General features: G+C 57.4%; 2 protein-coding genes across 5 annotated transcripts in view; one reads left to right on the top strand and one right to left on the bottom strand.

The window, feature by feature from the left end:
* The window catches only part of CTPS1 (CTP synthase 1), a 29,203-nt gene extending 17,241 nt beyond the window's left edge, over positions 1 to 11,962 (top strand). The window contains exons 11-19 of the mRNA XM_075908625.2: positions 1,281 to 1,375; positions 2,257 to 2,319; positions 3,390 to 3,433; positions 5,058 to 5,154; positions 6,462 to 6,517; positions 6,615 to 6,711; positions 7,062 to 7,206; positions 8,341 to 8,431; positions 10,803 to 11,962. Coding sequence (XP_075764740.2) covers positions 1,281 to 1,375; positions 2,257 to 2,319; positions 3,390 to 3,433; positions 5,058 to 5,154; positions 6,462 to 6,517; positions 6,615 to 6,711; positions 7,062 to 7,206; positions 8,341 to 8,425 — 682 coding nt within the window. The 3' untranslated portion in view covers positions 8,426 to 8,431; positions 10,803 to 11,962. The remainder of the gene's footprint in view (positions 1 to 1,280; positions 1,376 to 2,256; positions 2,320 to 3,389; positions 3,434 to 5,057; positions 5,155 to 6,461; positions 6,518 to 6,614; positions 6,712 to 7,061; positions 7,207 to 8,340; positions 8,432 to 10,802) is intronic.
* SLFNL1 (schlafen like 1) lies at positions 1,205 to 21,384 on the bottom strand. 4 transcript variants are annotated; one of them, XM_075908627.2, is made up of 5 exons: positions 21,130 to 21,384; positions 18,663 to 19,382; positions 16,765 to 17,454; positions 15,103 to 15,258; positions 1,205 to 1,343 (listed from the first exon to the last, which is right to left on the bottom strand). In XM_075908627.2, exons 2-4 carry the CDS (start codon positions 19,065 to 19,067, stop codon positions 15,127 to 15,129), a joined length of 1,227 nt encoding a protein of 408 aa, XP_075764742.2. In that variant the 5' UTR covers positions 19,068 to 19,382; positions 21,130 to 21,384; the 3' UTR covers positions 1,205 to 1,343; positions 15,103 to 15,126. The 4 variants fall into 4 exon arrangements, with proteins under 4 accessions (XP_075764742.2, XP_075764744.2, XP_075764743.2 ...); XM_075908628.2 differs by lacking the exon at positions 1,205 to 1,343 and having other exon boundaries at positions 15,035 to 15,258; positions 16,765 to 16,994; positions 17,132 to 17,454; XM_075908629.2 differs by lacking the exon at positions 15,103 to 15,258 and having other exon boundaries at positions 1,210 to 1,343.
* Between the last annotated feature and the right edge of the window lie 57 nt (positions 21,385 to 21,441).

Genomic DNA, 21,441 nt, shown 5'->3' with positions numbered 1-21,441 from the left:
TGGATGTGAAGGGGAAAGGGTGGGGGGCAGTGAAGTATGGGAAGGGCCGTGGGGGGGGGGGATTGGGATGGGTGGGAGTCAAGGGGACAGCTGAGGCTGGGAGTAGGGTGGCCAGGAGTCCAGTTTTGAACCGGACAGTCCGGTATTTGAGCTTTCTGTCTGGGAAACAAATTGAGAAAATACCAGACATGTAAATGTCCGGTATTTTCTAATTAAGTTATCAGGAGTATCAGTACGTAGTTACGTACTGCCTGGCTGGTAGACGCGCTCACACTGCGTGAGCATGGCTGCCAGCCGGGCAATATGCAACACAGGAGGGAGTGGGCCTGGGGCCGGACTTGCCCATGCGCCCCGCTGGGACCGTGCGCGAGATGGGCAGCACCCCGGGATCTGCATGCGTCTGAACCAGCCCTGCTGCCTGCTGGCCGGTTCCCCCCCCAGACAGCCCCACTCCCCCCAGCTCCCTCCTGGCCAGTCCTGCTTCCCGCCGGCTGGTTTCCCTTTTGCCTCCAGCCAGCCCCGCTCCCCTCCCAGCCGGTCGTGTTCCCTCCCCTCCTCCTTCTCCCCCCCCCCCCCCCAAATCTGAGATCAAGTGTGTCCAGTGTGTGTGTTTTTTAACCATCTGGTAACCCTAGCTGGGAGGAAGGGGATTTGTCTCTAAGCAGTAGTCTGATTAACAGATATTTGCCACAGAGCATGAAGGCTGTTCTGCATATTAGGTTCTGCTCTTTCAGATCATACGACAAGTAGAAATGAAGATGCTGCCTAGCTCTCCAATAGAAATCGCCATTCCTATTTTACAGATGGGAAACTGAGGCATTGAGTAGTGACATAACTTTTCCAATGGCACCTACTGGCCAATGGCAGAGCTAGAAATGGACTCTAGATTTTCTGACTCTACCCCTTGGCCACACTCTCTCTCCGATTACAACCTGTCTTATATTTGTCCATCCAGAGAGATTCATTACAGAGAAACTCGACTCTTTATAAACGCTGCCCTGACATATTGTTTGCCTTCAGAATCATGGAGCTCACACAGACGTGTCTTAAAATTGGAGACAGGACTAGAAGGGGCTTCTTGTTAACAAGTCCAGTCGCCTGCTGTCTTGTCATTTAATCCCATTCATCAGATTAGTTTAGTACAAATGTTCCTTGAATCTTGGCAGTAGAATGCATTGGTCAGGTCTTGTAACTCCAAGGTCTTAAAACAGAAGAGCTTGTTTGGAGAGTATAGAAAACTGCAAGTTTGATGTAGATGGATTTTTCCTCTCTTTCTACAGTGGAGTCCTGGTCCCAGGTGGGTTTGGCATTCGAGGAACAGAAGGGAAAATTCAAGCTATTTCCTGGGCAAGAAAACAGAAAAAGCCCTTGTTAGGTGAGAAATGGATGGTAACTAATAGCATGAGGAACTGGGGGCAATGGGAGGCGGGAAATGAGGAGCCAACAGGTGCACATTCAGTGTCTGACTCCAGAGACATCTCTGTTGTGGACCAATCAAGCTCTTGCTTTAGACTGTTTTGGGCTAATGCTTTCTTAACCCCGGAGAGTTCTCTTGATGCAGCTCTCTGGTATCTTCGACTATAGCTAATTACTAACCCTTATAATTGCGAGCCGCACGGCTGTGTTTAAATGGTTTATAATATTCCCAAGGAAATACGATTTTTGTTCTGGAGGTGGTTGATTGTATCAATTGCCCATGATTGAGTTCTAGGAATACAGGCATGTAATGAGAGAAGATGAGCAATATGAATAGGAGAGACGAGTACAACCCTCAGTGGTGGTCTCGCGTCACAGCTGTGTGGCGCTATATGAATACATGTTTTAAACCACTGTTCAGTCTCCACATTCGAATGCAAGATCCTTGCTGGCCAGTGCAGCCCTCGCATGGCTGTAGCAGCTGCAAGTGTGTCTCAAGAAGTTAATAACTGTATTAAGGTAGCACACGTGGCCCAAAATGATGGGGACCCTGTTATGCTGGGCTTTACACTTAGCTCTTCTGGGAAGAGACTCTTCCTTAAAATTCCATTAGACCATCTGGACAATAGCAAGAGAGGGGAAGTATCTCCCTTTTAGAGATGGGCAGCTGAGGCTCAGAGAAATCAATTGACTTGTTCAGAGTCTCATGGGGAGTCTGAGACCAAGCAGGAAATGGATCCTCAGTCATTCCCAGTCTGTGCTGTAGCCACAAGATTCCCTTCCTCCGGAAATCAGACTTTCTGCCCGGTGTCATTTTCATATGTTTGGTTCTTTCTACAGGAGTTTGTTTGGGGATGCAGCTAGCAGTTGTGGAGTTTGCACGCAATGTTCTTGGCTGGCAAGGTAATCACAGCAATAACTAACTTTCAGGGTTCAGATTAGTACAGAATAATTGGGATAATGGCTGTAGTTCATGGGTTCCCAAACTGGGGGGGGCATGAAGAAATTCCAGGGGGGGGCACAAGGCATCTTAGCCCCTCCCCCCCATCAAGTTTTGCTGCACCAGTCAGTTCCTTTTTTTTCCCCTTAACAAATTTTGCTGCTGCTTTTTTTGCAGGGGGCGGGGAAAACGTGAGGGTTTCTCAAAAATCCGAAAGGGGGCGTGATGCCGAAAAGTTTGGGAACCACTCCCCGTTCTTGGTGGGTAGGAGATGGCTTTGGGGAAAAGTTTGAATCTCCCAGAACCAATCTTAAAGGAAAAGTGTACCCGCTTTGCTCAGTCCATCAGGCTGAAAGTTAGCCTGGCAGGAGACACTTGACAGCATTATATAACATATGTATAACTGAAATCCAGTGTCCAGTCTGCTTGCTAGTTACAAAATGTGAAACACAAGGTTTAATTTCTGGTAAATAAGCATTTTTTTCTGATTGAGGCAAATTGGAAACGGGCTGACAGCATTTCATAACAGTCTCCCACATCACCGATGTTATGAATGATTTTGCTGCCCTCTGGAAGATGGCAGTTTCTACCTAGACTCACAAAACTTCTCTAAAAGGCTAATAAATGGATCTAGGCTTGTTTGGTGTCTGGGGCGGATTCTACTCTCCCAGGGTATGTCTACATTACCACCCTAGTTCGAACTAGGGTGGTTAATGTAGGCAACAGGAGTTGCAAATGAAGTCTGGGATTTGAATTTCCCGGGCTTCATTTGCATATTGCCGGGCGCCGCCATTTTTAAATGTCCGCTAGTTTGGACTCCGTGCCCGCGGCTACACGCGACACAAACTAGGTAGTTCGGATTAGGCTTCCTATTCTGAATTACTGGTACACCTCGTTCCACGAACTAGGGTGGTAGTGTAGACATACCCTCAATTATCCCTGTGTGAGCCGGTGCTGCTCATTTGCGTATGGGAGCGGTACTCATGCTCATTGTGACGCTGCTTGCTTCTGATCTAAGAATGTAATTTTACAGATGCCAATTCGACAGAATTTGACCCCAAAACGACTCATCCGGTGGTGAGTATGGTGGGATTCAAGTGTGCTTGTTCTGCGCCTCCTTGCAAGCTGAGTGTTTCCTGTGTGTGGAGAAAGCTGAGCAAATATGCGTGGGGTTGTTTAGGCCCAGCTAGACAAATCCCTGACTGGGATGATCTCGGTGGGTTGGACCCGGTGCCTCGTGAGGTCTCTCCCAACCTTCCTCTCCTGACTCAGTGAGCCAAAGTTGGAATTTACATCTCTTGGTGCTTTAGTGCAAGTCAGTGTGTGGGCACTTTTCTTTTGCAAGTAAGTGTCCTGATGTGATTTAAGTCTATTTGTCATAGACTCATAGGCTACGTCTACATTGGCCCCTTTTCCGGAAGGGGCATGTTAATTTCACAGGTCGAAATAGGGAAATCCGCGGGGGATTTAAATATCCCCCGCGGCATTTAAATAAAAATGTCCGCCGCTTTTTTCCGGCTTTTAGAAAAGCCGGAAAAGAGCGTCTACACTGGCCCCGATTCTCCGGAAAAGGGCTTTTCCGGAGGATCTTATTCCTACTTTGAAGTCTAGATGGTGCTTGGTCCTGCTGTGAGGGCAGGGGACTGGACTCCATGACCTCTCGAGGTCCCTTCCAGTGCCAATGTTTAACCTCCCAGACAGTTAGGAAGTTTTACCTAAAGTCCACCCTAACCCCTCCCTTGCTGCAGTTTAAGCCCATTGCTTCTTGTCCTGTCCTCAGAGGCCAAGGAGAAGAATTTTTCTCCCTTCTCCTTGTGACACCCTTTTAGGTACTTGAGAACTGCTGTTCTGCCCCCTCTGTCTTCTCTTTTCTAAACTAACCAAGCCCAATTTTTTCAGTTTTCCCTCCTAGCTCATGTTCTCTAGACCTTGAATCATGTTGGTTTGTTCTTCTCTGGATTGCTTTTCTTTGTATTGTTTTGGCAGTGGGTTGGCACAGAATTTTCCATCTACACATTTTAGATTCCTGAGAGTTTAAGTGGCCATTTTCAGCACGGATGACTTCTACGGAGCAACCAACAAGATTTATAGTAGCATGGTGGCTATGACTAAACAGAGAACGTTAGTGCAGACAGTGCCAAATATTAATCTACCTAAATGCTAACTTCTTAAGCATTTTCTTGTTGATCCAACTAAATCTCTGTCCACCCAGAACTAGGGTTGTAAGGCCATAAAAATCTCAGCTGGGTAAGCCACAGTCCCACGCTACTGGCATTGTTTGCCTCCACTACGGTCGTGTACGATGCTCCTTCCCCTCAGGCTCTGGAAAGGAGTGTGTTAAAATAGCAGACTGATAAGCCTGCTCGCTACGGGCTGCTGAGGATTCTGATTTTGCAGTGAGCACCCTACTGCTGGAAGCCTGTTGCTCTGATGGTACTGAGGTCTGTATGGACGCCACTGTTACGAGACTCTCCTAGACTGAGACCGGCCCAAAATGTTCCCACGCCTACCAAGTACAACTCTTCATTTGCGTTGGAAGAACACCCCAGCTAGACGCTTGATTGTGCTGGGACCTGGGGGTAGCTGCTTGAGACGGGTTCGCTGTTCATTATGTTGGCCTGTGATGTTTGCATTTGAATCCTGTTTTGGGGTTTCTTCTTCCTGTGTCAGTCACAGTTTGCTGTTTGAATGATCTCCCTAGGTCATAGACATGCCAGAACACAATCCTGGGCAAATGGGTGGGACCATGCGGCTTGGCAAAAGGAGAACCCTCTTCCAAACCAAGAACTCCATCATGAGTACGGCATGTTTTACTCCTGGATCTCCTGGGTGCGGAATGTCTGAAGTGATTCAGGAGAACAGTGTGTGTCAAGGGGGTTGGGAGTGAGACCTAGGAAGTTAGCCGGATGGTTTAATGCTTTAAAAAAATACAGTTGCCGAGACTGCTGTGTCTGCAAGGCATCCCTTAGACTTTCTGTGCTGGGAGTGAACCGTCAGCCTCTGCCGTGGGGAGGTAGGAAATCAGTCTCTTTGGGCTAGATCCACAAAGGTACTTAAACTGTAACTTGCTTCAGGAGCCACCGAGATTCTCAAAACTCTGCTGCTACCTGACCCAGTAGATGCCTGCAGTCCATAAGCTGCCGGCTGGGACCACAGCTCCTCCCTGGCCTTAGCGCCATCTCAGACAAGGCGCTTTTCGCTGGTGGGCCTGATCCAGTAGGTGTGCTCGGAACACACGTGGGGTCTGCCCCATGACACCCAGATCCCCATGGCCCACCTCTGGCGTGGGAGACTCAGCTTTGAATTCCTGTTCTTCCTCATTTGAGTCAGAGGCTTGAACCCGCGTCTCCTACAAGCCAGGTGGATGCCTCAGCCCACCAGGTTACTGTGTATCCTGAGGTGCAGCCCGCTCAATCTCCCCTGTGGAAGCTCTTCCCCTTGTCTACTTTAAGTATGTATTGGAGCAGGGCCTGGATCCTGACTTGCACAGCCCCAGGGAGTGCCGGGCGAGGGGCAGTGTCTCCCTGCCGGCCGGGCACAGTGCCTGTTCAATTGTGTATACAAAGCGGAAGAGCGGAAGCAGAGGCAATGAAGCGACTCGCGCTGGTGGCTCGGGCATTCACCTGGAGTGTGAGACTGGGGCTCACGCTTGCTGCAAATCCAGCCGAGTGGGGATCCGAAACCAGGCTTCTGGGTCACGGGGGTGTGCTCATTCCTCTGCTGGTCTGGCCTGACCTAGCGCCTGCCCCCAGCGGTGCTCACTGCTGTGAATTCTGAGTGGGGGCAGGTGGCTCTGTTGGGGGGTAGGGGGCCTTGGAGCCTGCTCTTCGGCTGGTTTGGGCACATCTCTGTTCAGCTTGCCGCTCTTTGTCCATGAGCGAGGGACCTAATTCGGGTCTGTAAATTCCAGTGCGGGGCAGGCTGCCTAGGAGTGACCGCTGGGTAATGCTCCATTGAAATGCTGACATGCAGAAGGCACGATTTGTGCCTCCCCCGGCGGCAGGTTGGGGGGGAGGCTGGGGTTCTAAATGAATTGGTATAAATCGTATACCATGATCTTGCGTATAATTAAGGGGACCGTAAATGGCCATCTCTTTCTGGGCAGGAAAACTGTATGGAGACCATGACTTCTTGGAAGAGAGGCACAGACACAGATTTGAGGTATAGCTGGTGTGCAAACCTTGTAACCCTCCCCTCCCCCCCCCCCCCCCCCCCAAAGAGCGTGAGCAATCACGTGCACTTGGCTGCGTTTCCTCAGGTGAATCCAGAACTGAAAAGCTGCTTTGAAGAGCAGGGCCTGAAATTCGTAGGCCAGGACGTGGAGGGAGAGCGCATGGAAGTAGTTGAGCTGGAAGGTGAGCACTTGAGCAGCTGTGTTGGGGTCGCTGTGTCTCAGGGAGAGTGTCTTGTCCGGCGGGGCAGCGTCTGTGGGCCCAGGGCAGGGTCTCCGGATCCCACGCCGCTCCTGAAGGCTAAACGGCGATGCCTGACAGCAGTTAGAGGATGGAGGAATATGCAGAGCACAGGAGCCAATGCCAGGGCTGGAGCTCGGTGCTCCTGAGGCTCTGCTGGGCCATGCCCCCAGCCGCCTTTGGCAGACTGTCGGCAGTAGATGCCAGATGGAGGTTTCCCACGAGAGCCTTCCAGTGTGAACAGGTTTTCAGAACGGTTCTAACACACTCCACGCTTCTCTCTCCTCACGCAGAGCATCCCTTTTTCGTTGGTGTCCAGTATCACCCCGAGTTCCTCTCCAGACCCATCAAGCCGTCTCCCCCCTACTTTGGCCTCCTGCTGGCCTCTGCCGGGAGGCTCACGCATTATCTACAGAAGGGCTGTCGGCTCTCTCCCAGGTGGGCGTGAATTCATACCCTAGTTTCTGTAGTGCAGAGTCTTTAACACTGGGGCTGGAGACTCCGTGACCAGACAGAAAGGGGGCTCCCAGCAGGCCGGACCCAAAGGCATCAAGTGTGCACTTTCAGCACCCTCCTTTCATCAGGGGCTGGGCTGTGCCTCCACGGGGGCTGTGGAGTCGTTGCACCCAACACGGAGCCTTGGGAAGGCTCTTGCAAAGAGTAAGAGGTCTGCGTGCTGCTGCGTGTTGGCCTGGCCCTTGCAGGAGGTAAGGAATGCTGCTCGCATCCTCCCAGTACCCGGCAGGGGACAGCCACCTGGATAGTCTCTGGGTTTCCCTCTTGCTGGGCCTGAAGGAGGAGACGTTCCTTTCTGGCCTTTTCTTGGTCCAGCAGGACTGCCGTGCTGGAGTCAGTTTTGAATGTCTTGGTCCCTGGCTCTTGTGCAGTGCACTTCCGTGCTTAGTGCGTGCTCCAGGTGAGCTAATGACGCACAGGGGCCTGGGCCTTGCCTTACAGCTCCTCTCGTCCCTGAGTTGGCAAAGCGCCGGGGCAGTAGCAGAGGAAGGGCCCTGCCGGAGAGGGCTTGCTGTGGAATGGATGCTGATGGAGTTTCTGGTTAGCGTATCTGACTGCTCCCGGAGCCTGGCCTTTAGGAAGAGAAGAAAGAGCCTTTGAAATGTGCAGGCCCCTACACTTAAACCAAGCCACATTCTCATAGAAACGACAGAATTTTGTCTTAACGGGCTTTGTCTGTCCCCTGCACTATTGGGTGCTGTTTCTCTCTTGGGGGAATCTTAACTTTGGATGCAGGATTTCATGTTTCCAACAACTTGTTGAAAAGTAACGAAAGGCCAGGCTCCCTGGCGCTCGGTGCGGAGTGCCTGGGAGAGGCCAGGCCACTGATGGCTTTTCCACAGTCACGCAAGAAAACCCACTAAGGGGAGGGATCCCTGTCTTTAACGAAAGCAGCAGAGGATCATGGGACCCACAACCTGCTGCCTGCAGCCAGTCCCAACGAGCTCTTGGGCAGACTGGTTCTAAAGGGGTTGTGCTCCCAGTAAATGCAAGTGAACTGGGCCGGTCAGGAAGTCCTGTGTGTAATCTCTGTCCGGCGCTGTCTGCCTTCTGTAGGGACACTTACAGCGACAGGAGCGGCAGCAGCTCGCCTGACTCGGAGATCACAGAACTGAAGTTCCCGTCAGTGAATCCTGACTAAGTCCTGGTAATGTTGGAATGTGGTGTCCATCTCTTTCCTCCTTTGCCTTGCCTGACATCTGAACTATTCCAGTCAGTCTGGGAAACACTGGGCTGCACTGCTTATCCCCGGCCCGGCTGCTCCTCATGCTGGAAAGCCCCCTTTCCCCTCTAGGCCTGAACCCCACTCTACCCCTGCTCTGCCTCTTCCTACCCCCCACCTCCTTCCCGTTCCTGCTCTTAGCCCTCCCTCCCAGAGCTTGAATGCTGCCAGTCAGCTGTTCATGGCGCTCCGGAAGGGCTGGCAAGGGGGCTAAGGAGTTAACTGGGGGTTCTTCGGCACAGGCAGAGGGGACATATGGGAGCTGGGTGCCGGTGGGAAGCGGTGGATTCGGGAAAGCTGTTGTTGTTTTGATGAGGAAACCTCAACCTTAAAACTATGGGTAGAAACACTTCACATGGAGAGAGAGCCCTTCAGTTAACCTGCTTGGGCTGCAATCTCTTGTCTCTGCGGGCTCCTCTGCCCGTTTCCCTCCTGTTTAAAAGCACCGTCTGTGTCTCTCGCTCCTTCGGCTTCTGCTCTGCTCTGGCTGCAGGTTCCCAGCTCAAAACCATTTGAGTTGCTGAGCTCTCGTAGCTCTACAGGAGCACCTGTGAAAATCCAATTTGTCATCACTAAAGCAGCCGTTTTTTCTATTGAAAAATCCCAAAATTCAAGCTTCTGCATGGAAGCAAAATTGTTTTAACTCGTTTTGTGATGGCGCTTTTTCTTTTCCAGTCACTTTTCCCTCCCTCTGGGGCCCCTGGCCTCTGTCTGTGGCTGACAGGGTCTTGATGGTTCCCTGTTGTGTTCCCTGCCTCTGTGGCTCCCGGCATTGGCCACTGTGGGCAGACAGGATGCTGGGCTGGATGGGCCTTTGGCCTGACCCAGTCTGGCCGCTTGTATGTTCTTGTGAGTCAGTGTCGGAACATGGGGTAGTTAATTTCTCCCTTGATCCCATCCGTCCCTGTCTCCCTGTCCTGTAGGCGCACTTAGTATTTTTCCAGTAAATGAAGCAGAATTGGCACATGTACCTGGAGTATTTGCAAGTGTGAGGGAGGATTTTTGTTGCTTAAAGCCATAGAATCAGGATAGTTCTCTTCCTTCTTCCAAAGGAGCTACCATGTGTAAGTAAAGTGTCAGAGTTACCAGGCTGTCCCAGACGGTCTTCCTAAAACGGTTGTTGATGGCACTTGGAACAAAAATCTTGTTTAAAACCCTTTCCCTCCATAACACTGTTCTGGTGCCTTGAATCCTGTAAAGGGGATCGGGGGGGGGGGGGGGGGGGGTTGGCGGTGGCATGTGCTGGTGAAAGTGAACATTCGGAGCCAAGTGCCTGGCCGTTAACAGCCGCTCTGCACCCGCCCCAGCGCCTGGCCGCGGCAGCTCTGGTGAGACCCAGGGCAGGTCCAAGTTGGGGGCCGGGTTTGGGCGGGGAGGGGAAAAAAATCTCTTCTACGGCCGCTTCTCCTGGTTGGTTTCTTCTCCAGCAGCTTCCCCAGGGTGCTCCAGCGGGGAGGGTGACTGAACCTGGAGACGTGCATCCCCCACCCCCGCCAGCAGCTCAGTACAGCGCCCCCCCCCCCCCCCCGGCGCTGCGGGGAGGAGCTAAAAGGCAGTGAAGCAGCACAATCACTTTGTGCCAAAGGGGCCCCCGCATCAGTGGCATAGTGGGGGGCAGCTGTCCCCGTGCGCCAGGCTAGGGGGCGCCGGGCTGGGGTGGGAGCACACAGCCCCACCTGGTGAGCCCCATGCCGGGGGCCTCTTGCTCCCTGCACACAAGCTGCTGAGGCAGGGCCAGGCGTCAGGAGCGGGCACTTGGAAGGTACATCCCGTGCCTGGCTCTGGGGGAGGGGCAGGGCATTGGGTTAGATCCAGGGTCCGGGGGGGCCTGGCTCTGGGGGAGGGGCGGGGCATTGGGTTAGATCCAGGGTCCGGGGGGGCCTGGCTCTGGGGGAGGGGCGGGGCATTGGGTTAGATCCAGGGTCCGGGGGGGCCTGGCTCTGGGGGAGGGGCGGGGCATTGGGTTAGATCCAGGGTCCGGGGGGGCCTGGCTCTGGGGGAGGGGCGGGGCATTGGGTTAGATCCAGGGTCCGGGGGGGCCTGGCTCTGGGGGAGGGGCGGGGCATTGGGTTAGATCCAGGGTCCGGGGGGGCCCTGGCTCTGGGGGAGGGGCGGGGCATTGGGTTAGATCCAGGGTCCGAGGGGGGCCTGGCTCTGGGGGTACTTTATAAAAATGGGTGGAGAGACGCTGCCCTGGCCCACTCTCGCTGTAGCCGGAGCGGAGTCCCGTCTGCACTTCCCATCGGCCACTCTCGACCGTCAGTAATTTCTGCTCTTGTCCTTTCTCTGGTTCCAGCTCCTGGCTGAAGAGGGGCAGAGTCTGCTGGATTTCCCGGGCGTTCGCACCGCGAGAGCCGGAAGGCCTGTCTGCTTTAAGTTATGTTTTTATCATTTTTGTTATGAAGCGATCTTGGTCCTTTTTCTTTTATGAATTTACTCTCTTGTTGAATGTTCCCCGCTGTCGATCGTTAAACCCCCCGAGGAGCATCCCCCCAAGGAGCATCCCCCGGGGCTTGTAGCTCCGGCCCTTCTCTGCAGCTTTGATTCCTCTGAGAATCGGAGCGAGCGTCAGGAAGGCTGGGTGCTGCAATAGGCTCTCGTTTCACTGGGGAGAATCCAGTCGCATGTGCTTCTTGCTGCCCGGCGTTCTCGCCAGAGTGTCTCAGACACTCGCTGCGTGGGCTGCTTTCCCCATATCGTGCCATTGAACGCTGCAGGAGGTCGGATTTGAGCTCAGCTGACGAGCTGCGCGTAGGAGCGGTGGGACGCCCGTTGATTGTGCTTTCTGCAAACCGCTCTTCACAGTTCTGTGGCACTGGTGGCTTCTGTGCTCTCAGTGCCAGCAATGAACTTGCGACCAGGAAAATCTGACTCCTGGAGCAGCGGAGTCCGTGTGTTCATGGACGTGACCAGCTCTGATCGAACTGGGCCATGTCGCTCCGTAGGGACGTAATTACCTTGAGATCATGTAAAAAAGCCACAAGGCCAGGAAGCTCCATTGTTGCCTGAAGGAGGCGCAGCGCTCAGCCCTTTGAGGCCAGCATTGTTGGGTGCGGCGTCTGGGGCTGGGCGCCGGTAACCCCTTGCATCAAGGGGCGGGCCAGTGAACACACAATGACGTGTTTTCAGACGCTGCCCTGGCGCTCGGGCCGAGACATCCCAGGCGCTGCCTTTTAGTGACTAAAGGGGAACGGTCCCTTGCTGCCTTTGCCTCGTGCACCTTCCCGAGTGGCGCAGAAAGTGCCCTTGTCCTACTGGCTGGGTTCAGCGCACTGGCCACGTCTGACAGTGGCACCGTGACGAGCCTGGGCGGCAGAACGGGGGGATTCCTTGTGTCACGCTCTGAGCCACGCTCTGAGCAACAGTGAGCCCGGAGCAAGACGGACATTTCTCTTGTATTAAGTGTCATATGGGCCTAAACCCGCTTCAGTTCATTAAAGTTTGGCCAAAGCTGTGCCTGGTCTCGCCTGATTAACCCTTTCGGGGGCTGACTCCGCATTCCCTCTGCTCTGGCTCCTCCCCCCGGCGCAGCCCCTGTGCTTTGCTCCCAAATGGCCCTTCTCGGAAAAGTCCCCTGCAAGGCTGTGAGCGCCATTATGCCTGTCCCAGAGGGGTTCTCGAGCCACAGATCCTTACTCTCCAGTGACACGCTCTCCAGCGTGAGCTCCTGTTCTAATTGGGCCATTTTCCGGCTGAAAAAGGCTTTTGTTGCAGTGGCTGACAAATTCAACTGTGGGTCACAAATGGCTAGGACCTCAGCGCTTCCCCTGTTTCTTTGAGATTGCAGAGACAAGGACCGCAGCAGCCCATGGTGGAGATGAGTGCAGCTTTCTCTCTAGCCCAGCCTGCACTGTGCAGTGAGCAAGACTCTCTGGATGCTGCATGTACGGATCTGCCGCAGTGCAGGACTACGTCTCTGAGCACGCACGCTGAACCGATGAGACCCCAGTAACGGCCAGGGTCCCTCAGTGGGGGAGAGGGCAGAGCCAGTGCTCTTGCAGAGCCTGATTAAAAGCTGGTTCCTTGCCGGCATGAACTCCTGGGGAGCGCGCCATCTCCCCCCCCCCCCCCCAAATGTAACGGCTGAAATTGTCATCGGTTACACATTTCCCAAAAGTGCTTTTTTGGCGTCCCGAGTGCGGGTCTTCAGCTCGACGCGCCCAGGTCACCAAGCCGGGGGGGCCCGGGTGCGGGGGGGGGGGGGGCTGGACTCATTGGTTAACTCAGTTACACACAAGTCCCGTTCTCCCTACGCTCCTGCCTCCGATGCTGAGCGGGGGGCGGGGCAGGAGCCTGGGCTCACAGGGAGATGTCTTTTAACCCCCCCAACTGCTGCCTCATACAAAGGGGGGTGCAGACTCCTAATAATTTTATTGCCATTTAAGCACCTTTTCCAATGCGAGATGATGGCGGTGACGACGCTGCATGGGAGGGTCGAGCTGGGGGGTGGGGGTGGATTTACAGAGGCCACTGCTGCCTCCTGTCTTACTCGCAATCCCTTAGTGCTCCACCCCGGTCTAGTGGCTTTTTGCTCACTCAGCACAGAGAGTGCTCACTCTTCGCTTCTGCAGACTAAACAGACCCAACTCCCTCAGCCTCTCCTCATAGGTCTTGTGCTCCAGCCCCCTAATCATTTTGGTTGCCCTCCGCTGGACCCTCTCCAATGCGTCCACATCCTTTTTGTAGTGGGGGACCAGAACTGGACACAATACTCCAGATGTGGCCTCACCAAAGCCGAATAAAGGGGAATAATGACATCTCTGGATCTGCTGAGATGCAGATCTCTTAATGCAACCTAATATACCATTAGCCTTCTTGGCTACAAGGACACACTGTTGACTCCTATCCAGCTTCTCATCCACTGTAACCCCCAGGTCCTTTTCTGCAGAACTGCTACTTAACTGGTTGGTCCCCAGCTCGTAACAATGCTTGGGATTCTTCCGTCCCAAGTGCAGGACTCGGCACTTGTCCTTGTTGAACCTCATCAGATTTCTTGTGGCCCAATCCAATTTGTCTAAGTCACTCTGGATCCTATCTCTGCCCTTAAGCGTATCTACCTCTCCCCCTAGGTTAGTGTCATCCGCAAACTTGCTGAGGGTGCAATCCAGCCCCTCATCCAGGTAAAGATATTGAACAAAACTGGTCCAAGAACTGAACGTTGGGGCACTCCGCTAGAAACCGACCGCCATCCTGACATCGAACCGTTTGATCACTACCCGCTGGGCCCGGCCTTCTATCCATCTTTCTTACTGTCCATTTATCCAATCCATACTCCCTTAACTTGCTGGCAAGAATATTGTGGGAGACCGTATCAAAAGCCTTGCTAAAGTCAGGGTATATCACATCCACTGACTTTCCCATGTCCACTGAGCCAGTTACCTCATCATAGAAGCTAATCAGATTGGTCAGGCACGACTTGCCCTTTGTGAATCCATGCTGACTATTCCTGATCACTTTCCTCTCATCCAAGTGCCTCAATATGGATTCCTTAAGGATCCCTTCCATGATTTTTCCAGGAATGGAGGTAAGACTGACCGGCCTATAGTTCCCTGGATTGTCCTTCTTCCCTTTTTTGAAGATGGGCACTACATTTGCCTTTTTCCAATCATCCGGGATTTCTCCCGATTTCCATGACTTTTCAAAGATAATGGCCAAGGGCTCCTCAATGACATTTGCCAACTCCCTCAGTACCCTCGGATGCATTAAGTCCGGCCCCATGGATTTGTGTACGTTTGACGTGCTGGAGTCGAGGGGTGTGTACACACGGGCTGTAAGGCGCCGGAGTCGTGGGGTGTGTTCACAGATGTTGCCACTTCACTGTTCACCCCTTTCCCTGTTCATTTCTGAATGTGGGAAAGGGGTCGGGAAGGAATTTTCCTCCAGGGTAGATTGGCAGAGGCCCTGGAGGTTTTTCGCCTTCCTCTGTAGCATGGGGCACAGATCACAGCTGGAGGATTCTCTGCATCTTGGGGTCTTCAAACTATTTGAAGGCTTCAATATCTGAGATACAGGTAAGAGGATTATCCTAGGAGGGGTGGGTGAGATTCTGTGGCCTGCATTGTGCAGGGGGTCAGACTAGATGATCATAATGGTCCCTTCTGACCTTAGTCTATGACTGTTGAATGGGGCTGGTCCCAGCCCAGCTCAGCTCCACGGGGACACCCCGTTTGCCCCCTCCCTTCAGAAACAGCCAGCTGGGCCAGAAGGTGGTTGCTGAAGCCCTGCAAGGCAGCCGTTGGCTAAGGGGTACTGAGGGCTGATGCCTGTTGGGGGGCAAAGCTCACTTGGGCCAGCTTGCTGCCTCTGGGGCTGCAGCACTCCCTTGCGGCGGCCTTAGAGAGCCCGGCTGAAAGCGCTTCTGCCCTGGGGTGGGCCTTTCTCCACCTGAGCTCACCAGGCAAGTGGTGGTGCAGGGGTCAGTGCTGCACAAGCTCCTGAACGGCGCAAAGCGCCTCCCGCCAGCGCGGCGACCAGACTCCCTCCCTCCGTGGCCGAGAGTGGCAAGGCAGCCCTTACCCCAGGCCAGAGCTCGCTCCAGGGCGGAATTTACTTTCAAGCTCCATCCACATCTCCGTGACCTGAGCGCGGTGCCTTACTGGCTTCCCCGGCGCCGCGGCCGCTCACAGCACGGTGCAGATCCGAGACTTGGGAGGCCGGCTCAGCTGCTGGTTGAGCTGTTGCTGCAGGCTGTCCTTCTCCTTCCTCAGCACTTCCAGACGCTCCTCCAGCTTCCGCACTTCTCCTGTCCATTTCTGGGGGTACAACAGCACCGTCACCGGGACTGACCGCTGGCAGCAGCTCAGTGTTTCCTGGTGGGCATGTGTGATAGCAGCTAGCTACCGCGCTGGTCTAGCCTGAGGAGGGAGCCCACACAAAAGCCGGCTCTTGAAGGAGGCTGCTGCTCTGGACGGGATTTGCACTGCAGTAGCAGCCTGTGTTGCCAGGCTGTGTCTAGACTGGCAAGTTTTTCCACAAAATCATCTTTTGCAGAAAAACTTGCCAGCTGTCTGCACTGGCCGCTTGAATTTCCGCAAAAGCACCGACGATCTCATGTAGGATTGTCAGTGCTTTTGCGGAAATACTCTGCTGCCCCCGTTCGGGCAAAAGTCTTTTTCCGAAAAACTTTTGCACAAAAGGGCCAGTGTAGACAGCAGAGATTTCTTTTCCGCAAAACAGCCCCGAGCGAAAATGGCGATCGGGACTTTTCCGAAAATGCTTTTAACGGAAACTTTTCTGTTAAAGGCGTTTCTGGAAAATCCTGCCAGTGTAGCCGTAGCCCCAGTGACTCTCGTTAATTCAAGCCTAAATGAACTGACTTTAAAATACACCCCTCATGCTAATCCTAGGTGGAGGGGGACTGGCATTGCCACTGCTAAACTTCACCTGATCCCAAAGTTACCCCTAAACCAACAGCTACCCAAGCAGTCCTGCTTCCTCAGCCCTGAGCTAACCCTCCAGCTGGACCGACCAGGCAGTAACCCTGCTGCCAAACCCAGCCGCAGGCCAGGCCGTAACCCCAGCCCTAACCTTCAGCGGTGCTGCTCCTAGCCAGAGCGGTGAGCCGAGCCCAGCAGTTCCCCGGGACGTTACGTACACTGACCAGGCGTATGCTAGCTCCTGGCCTGGCCTGGCCTTAGCTACTCAGGCCCTTTGTGGGCTGGGGCTGAGGCAGAGCAGCACTTTCCTCTCTGGAACCTCGCCTGAGCCTTCACCATAAAGTTACAGGCAACCAACCCCAACCTGCCCCAAAATCCAACCCTGGGCCTTGGCCAATCTGCCCCTTTTCCCTGCCCCGGGTGGCTGGATTTTGGGGAGGGGGGAGGGGGAGGGCAGCTGGCCTGGGGAAAAGCAAAGCCTAGACTAGCTCGGGGCTTACGTTTTACGGGTTGAATTACCGATGCGACAACCCCCAAGCGCCTAGTCATGGAGCCACTCGCAGTTAATGGCCCCGAACTAGAGCGCTGCCCTGGGCAGTGTTGCCACGTGAAGACGAATCATTGACCACCTCCGAGTGGGAGGCGCCTTTGGGGAGGGTTTTCCAGCCACAGGGCCAGGCCTCCCGCCAGAGAGCAAGTGAGGAGAGACTCGTGGGTGCCAGCTAGAGATAAAGGGCTGGGCACCAAACTGTCTGCAAGAGCAGAGCCGCAGAGGGTGAAAATCAGCCTCTGCCCAGAGAATTTCCCCTCCGGGCTGGTGCAATCGCGCCCTGGCTTGCAGCTCGGCCGCATCTTGCATCTGGTGGCCCTGGCGTGCCTTACCTGCCTGCACCACTCCTGGATGGCGCTCCCAGAGAGCGGCCCTTGGATGCTGCCGTCCCGCCGCAGGTAAACCTCCCCCTGGTCCGTCTCGTAGAGCAGCAGCTCCCCTTGCTGCCTGGGCGGGTGGATGCTGAGCCGGATCACCTTCAGGAAGATGCCGGTGTCCTCGGCTTTGAGCACCGGGATGAAGGTGAGGGTGTAGGCGTCCGGGAACACCTGGGGCTTGAAGCCTTTCAGAATGGAGTCAATGAGCAAGCGGATGCGGTCCTCCTCGCGGTGCCCACACCTCACCCCCTGCACCATGCCGCTGTCCTCCACCCCCACAAAGAGGCTGCCCCCTTCGCTGTTGAGGAAGGCGCAGACGTACTTGCGGACGTGGTGCTTGAGGGTCACGCTCAGGTACTCGCCCCCGCCCCGCTTGAATTCCACGTTCCGGGTCTCGCTCCCCATGAAGGCGCCGTAGAACAAGCGCTCCTGGCCCACGATCTCCTGCCGGACAATGGCGCTGTCAGAGCGGGTGCCGCTGAGAAACGCGGCCGGCCTCTCCACCAGCCTGCGGGCTTGAGGGGGTGTCTTCCGCCAGGGGCTGGGCTGGGCGTCCTCGGCCCCCCGCGGCCGGCTCCTGCCAGACTGCGGGTGCCCCAGCCCAAGGGGCCCTGGAGCGCTGGCACCGGTCCCCTCAGTGTCACTCTGCAGAGCCAGAAAGATGAAAGGTCACGGGGGCCGGGGGGAGGGTTCTAACAGCGGCTCAAGGGCCTTCCCCCTGTGCAGGCTGTAACGCCCACGGGCCCTTTTATTTAATGCTGCAGCAAGTGACTGTGGCAGCCCTGGGAGACCCCCCAGCAGCGCTGCCCTTTCTGCTGCATCTGCTCCTGTCAGCCGCCCAAGGCTGGGACGCTGGCATCCCTGCCTTCTCGTGCAGCCACCACAGTGCCCCTTGCTTCCCTCCACGTTTCGCCTGGGCAGACCCCTTGGAACTGGTGCTGAGGGTGGAGAGGGAAGGGCTCTGCCAGGATCCGGCCCTGGGGGAGCTCAACAGCTCTTTTCGGCAGGCGATCGAGCGCCCCGAGCTGGAATCTCAGAAAAATCTCTGGAGCCCAGGAATGCTCTGGCCTGGGCCCTGCTGGACTGAGGCTGCGTGAGCCGTGGGACCCGCCACCCTTAAAATCTACCCAGTTCTGCCCTGAAGTCAAGGGGGATCCCCGGGTGTCAGCTGGGCCGTGCGTCTAGCTCCCTGCCTGCCACTTTCTAAGGCGCGGGCCCCTGCCAGTCCCTGGGCCGTGAGAGCCACTGGCCTCGTTCCTTCCCACCTGCTCCACGTGGCCAAAGGCTCCTCCCCTTGCCCTGGGCCTGCCCAGCGAACAGACTGGACCGTTCGGGGACCAAGCACCGGCTGGAGCGGACACCCCTGCTCTCTGCCAGGGGCTCTAGCAGGAGCGGCTCTGCTGGCTCTGCACAAGCGGGTTCTGTGGGCTTAGGCGGCCCCCAGCCTGTGAGCAGAGCGGTGAAGCCTTAGGACCCCCGGAGTGGCCACCCTGGGACCCACTGTGGGGGGGAAGCTCTGCCCCACTCCAGGGCTAAGGCCAGAAGGTGGCATCACTGCAGTGCAAGCTGTGGGGCCCAGGCACCCTGCAGGCCGTGCCATCTGGGCAAGCCCCGAGGGGAGCAGCTCCCACGACTGCCGGCCACTGGGACCAGGCAGCTCATCCCCTGGAGGGAGTCAGGCGCATCCGGCTGGACGTGCTGCCGGGTTTAGCTCCTCTGGGCGATGGGGAGCTGCCCTGGTCCTGCCCTGGTGAGCTCGGTACCAAGCTGCACCCTATCCAGCCCACCCCACTGGGCCTGTGCCCCACCGGCTGCTGGGCGGCTGCCTGTCCCGAGCCCATGCCCGGGCCTACCTCTTGGCCCTCCTTTGTGCCGAGCGAGGCTCTCTTGCCCTCTCCCACCACCAGCGTTTTCCCTTTCATCACTAGCTCCCGGAGTAGCTGTTGCTCTGTGTCCGAGGCCACCTGGAGCTGCTTCAGGACGTGCTCCAGGCTCAGCTCGGTGGCCACCTGCACCAAGGCGTAGGCCCGTCTCGCTTTCTTCACCACTTCGATGTGGTGCCGCTGCAGGGGGAAGCTGGCGGTGCCCAGGATGTCCTTCAGCATGCTGCAGAGCACCTCCCGCGAGTACCTGGGGTTCAGGTTCCCCATGTACAGCGTGTGGACGTGCGTCTGGCCAGGGGGCGCCTCCTCCGCCGGCTCGTCCACAGGCTGCTGGGCCCCGGCGGCTGCTGAGTCCTCCATTGTGCAGAGCCCCATCCAGCCCCCAGCGGCTCAGCCCAGCCCAGTGCTTCAGGCAACAGGACCGGCAGCGGCTCCTTTCCCCCGAGCGGCCTCGCGGTGCTGCTGGCAGGGCTGCTGCGCTGGAGGGGCCATGGTGCCCCGCACGGCACCGTTCCGCCTGCGGGCGCTGCCTCACAGGAACCTGCAGCGTCTCGCGCGCGCCAGGGCCAGGGCAGCGCTCTGCATAGCGCGGCCCCGCGCGGCCCTGGGGCTGGCCCAGGAGTGCAGCTGAGCCAGGGCGGGCAGGGAGAGCTGCACCGGCCGCACCGTCACTGGGGCGCTGCCGCAAACCTGCAAAACAAGGGGTCAGTGCTGAGCTGCTGGCATTGGCCGGGGGGACCCGGTGGTCACACACTGGCGCCCGGGGGCTGTGGCCCCCCCGGGTCTCCCCTGCAGTCTGGCCTGTGCCCTGGGGCGAGGGGAGGGCGGCCTGCCCCGTGCCCGTCTCCCTGGCAATGGGCAGGGGCAGCATGGCCCAGCTCCAATGCCTCGTCCCAGGATCCTGCCATGGCCCCCAGGGCACAGGGGCCGGCTCCCCGAGCCAGCAGAGAGCAGCACGGCCTGGCCCTGGCCCCGGCCCCACATGCTCTGGCCTGGCAAGCGGACAGGCAGCTGCTAGGTCCATGCTTGGGGGGCAAGCGCAGCGTAGAGTCGCCCCCTTGATGGGCCCTGGCTCCCCTCTTCCCCCCCCTCAGGTTTGGGCCGCCCTGCTCCTTCCTGGCTGCTCTCTGCCCTGCCCCTGGGTGGGTGTGGGGGTCTCTGTGACCCCAGGTACCGCAGGGCATGGGAGCCCAACCCCCGCAGCCGCGTGGCCCCAACGCCTGTGGTGCTGGCTGCAGGGCCGGGCAGGGCCAGGGAGGCTGTGGGGCCCGGCCAGGAGATGCCTCCCCCAGCGTTTCTGATGCCAGGAACAGCCTGGGCTGGCTCAGGCCCCTGAACCCAGGGCAATGGGGGGAGGCCAATGAGCGAGGCAGGAGGCTGGAAGGGGGAGGGGTCCCTTCCGCCATGTGAGCTGGACCTGCCTGGAACGGAGCGGGCAGAGCTAAGGGGAGAGCAGGGCCGGGCTGAGCTGGGAGCAGGGACACACCGGCCAGAGGGGCGCTGGAGCAATCCAGAGCCACGTGCTGGGAGGGGGTGGGGGAGCCTGGGCTGCGGGACACCTCAGCGACCAACCTGGGAACCCCGATGGGGCCGGTGCTGGGGCAAAGGGCCCTGCCACCTGGCGGCCTGTGGCCTTCGCAGCGTCCCTGCAGTGCGGCCAGGGCCCTCTGAGGAACAGGCTGCACTGCCCTGACGTCCCAGACACAGGGGGGGGGGGGGGCCCGGGGCCACATGGGGGGGTGTTTCCTAAACCTTCCCCCTTTGCCTCAGTTTCTAAATTGGTTGCTGTGTAAGAACGTGTGTTTGCTGGGCGGGGCGGCGCAGCCTCCGGTGCATGGCCTGGGAACACCCCTGCCCTAAGGCCCCCCCCGGGCCCAGCCGTGTGGGGGTGCCGCGGGCTCGGCCAGGCAGGGGCATGGGCGGGGAGGCCAGGGCGCCTGGGGCGAAGGGGGTGGGCGCAAGGCCTCTGAGCCCTTTGCTGGCCCACGTCAGCCGGGTCTGGCGGGGCCCAGGAACGTCCCCCCGCAGCGGGCCCAATCCCCAGGTACCCCATCTGACCCATCACAGCTCGGCTGCCCCATGCAGGCCCTGGGCTGAAGGGGCGGGGGCCTTGCCAGGCTTCAGCCCCGCCCTGCACGTGGCCCTTGGCGCTGTCTGGCGCGTGCCAGGGCGGGCTCCGGTGGCGCGGGACCGGGGCTGCTGCACTTACTCCTGGAGTTGCTGGGAGCAGAGAGGAGCAGCTCTGGCCCCCGGGAAGGCACCGGCCTGGCCCGCCCGCCCAGGAAGCTAGAGCAGGAGCAGTTCGTTTGGCGGGACGTCACTGTGGCCAGCCCGGGACTGGGCGAGTGCATGGCCCCAGCGCAGCCCTTGGAGGGAGCCGCGCTTCCCGCCAGCCCCATGCCCCAGCCCAGCGGCTGCACCACACTCCAGCACAAACCTGCCGCTTGAGTCCTCGTCCCAGAACGGCCTCAGGGTCCGGGGGCAGCTCCTGCCCCTTCCGGCTCACAGGGGTCTCCGCCGGGCCAGGAAGCGATTGGTCACGTCGGCCAGGCTAGAGACACCCAGCACTGGGCGCGCGTCCCCAGCCCCAGCCCTGCCCGTCGCTGGAGCTCGGGTCGGATTGTGAGGTCACGGAGTGTCACCGCCAGCGGGTGCCTGGTGCGGGGCAGAGCCTTGTGCAGGGACGCCAGGCCCGGGGTGCGGCGCACTCAAGCGCCAGGCGTTGGGCAGCAATGAGCCCCGGGCACCT

Source organism: Pelodiscus sinensis, chromosome 26 (genome assembly GCF_052426305.1).
Source record: "Pelodiscus sinensis isolate ZL-2025 chromosome 26, ASM5242630v1, whole genome shotgun sequence".
In the NCBI taxonomy this organism is placed as follows: domain Eukaryota; kingdom Metazoa; phylum Chordata; order Testudines; family Trionychidae; genus Pelodiscus; species Pelodiscus sinensis.
The sequence above is the reverse complement of the archived record's forward strand: the minus strand, read 5'-3'. Positions and strand labels throughout refer to the sequence as shown.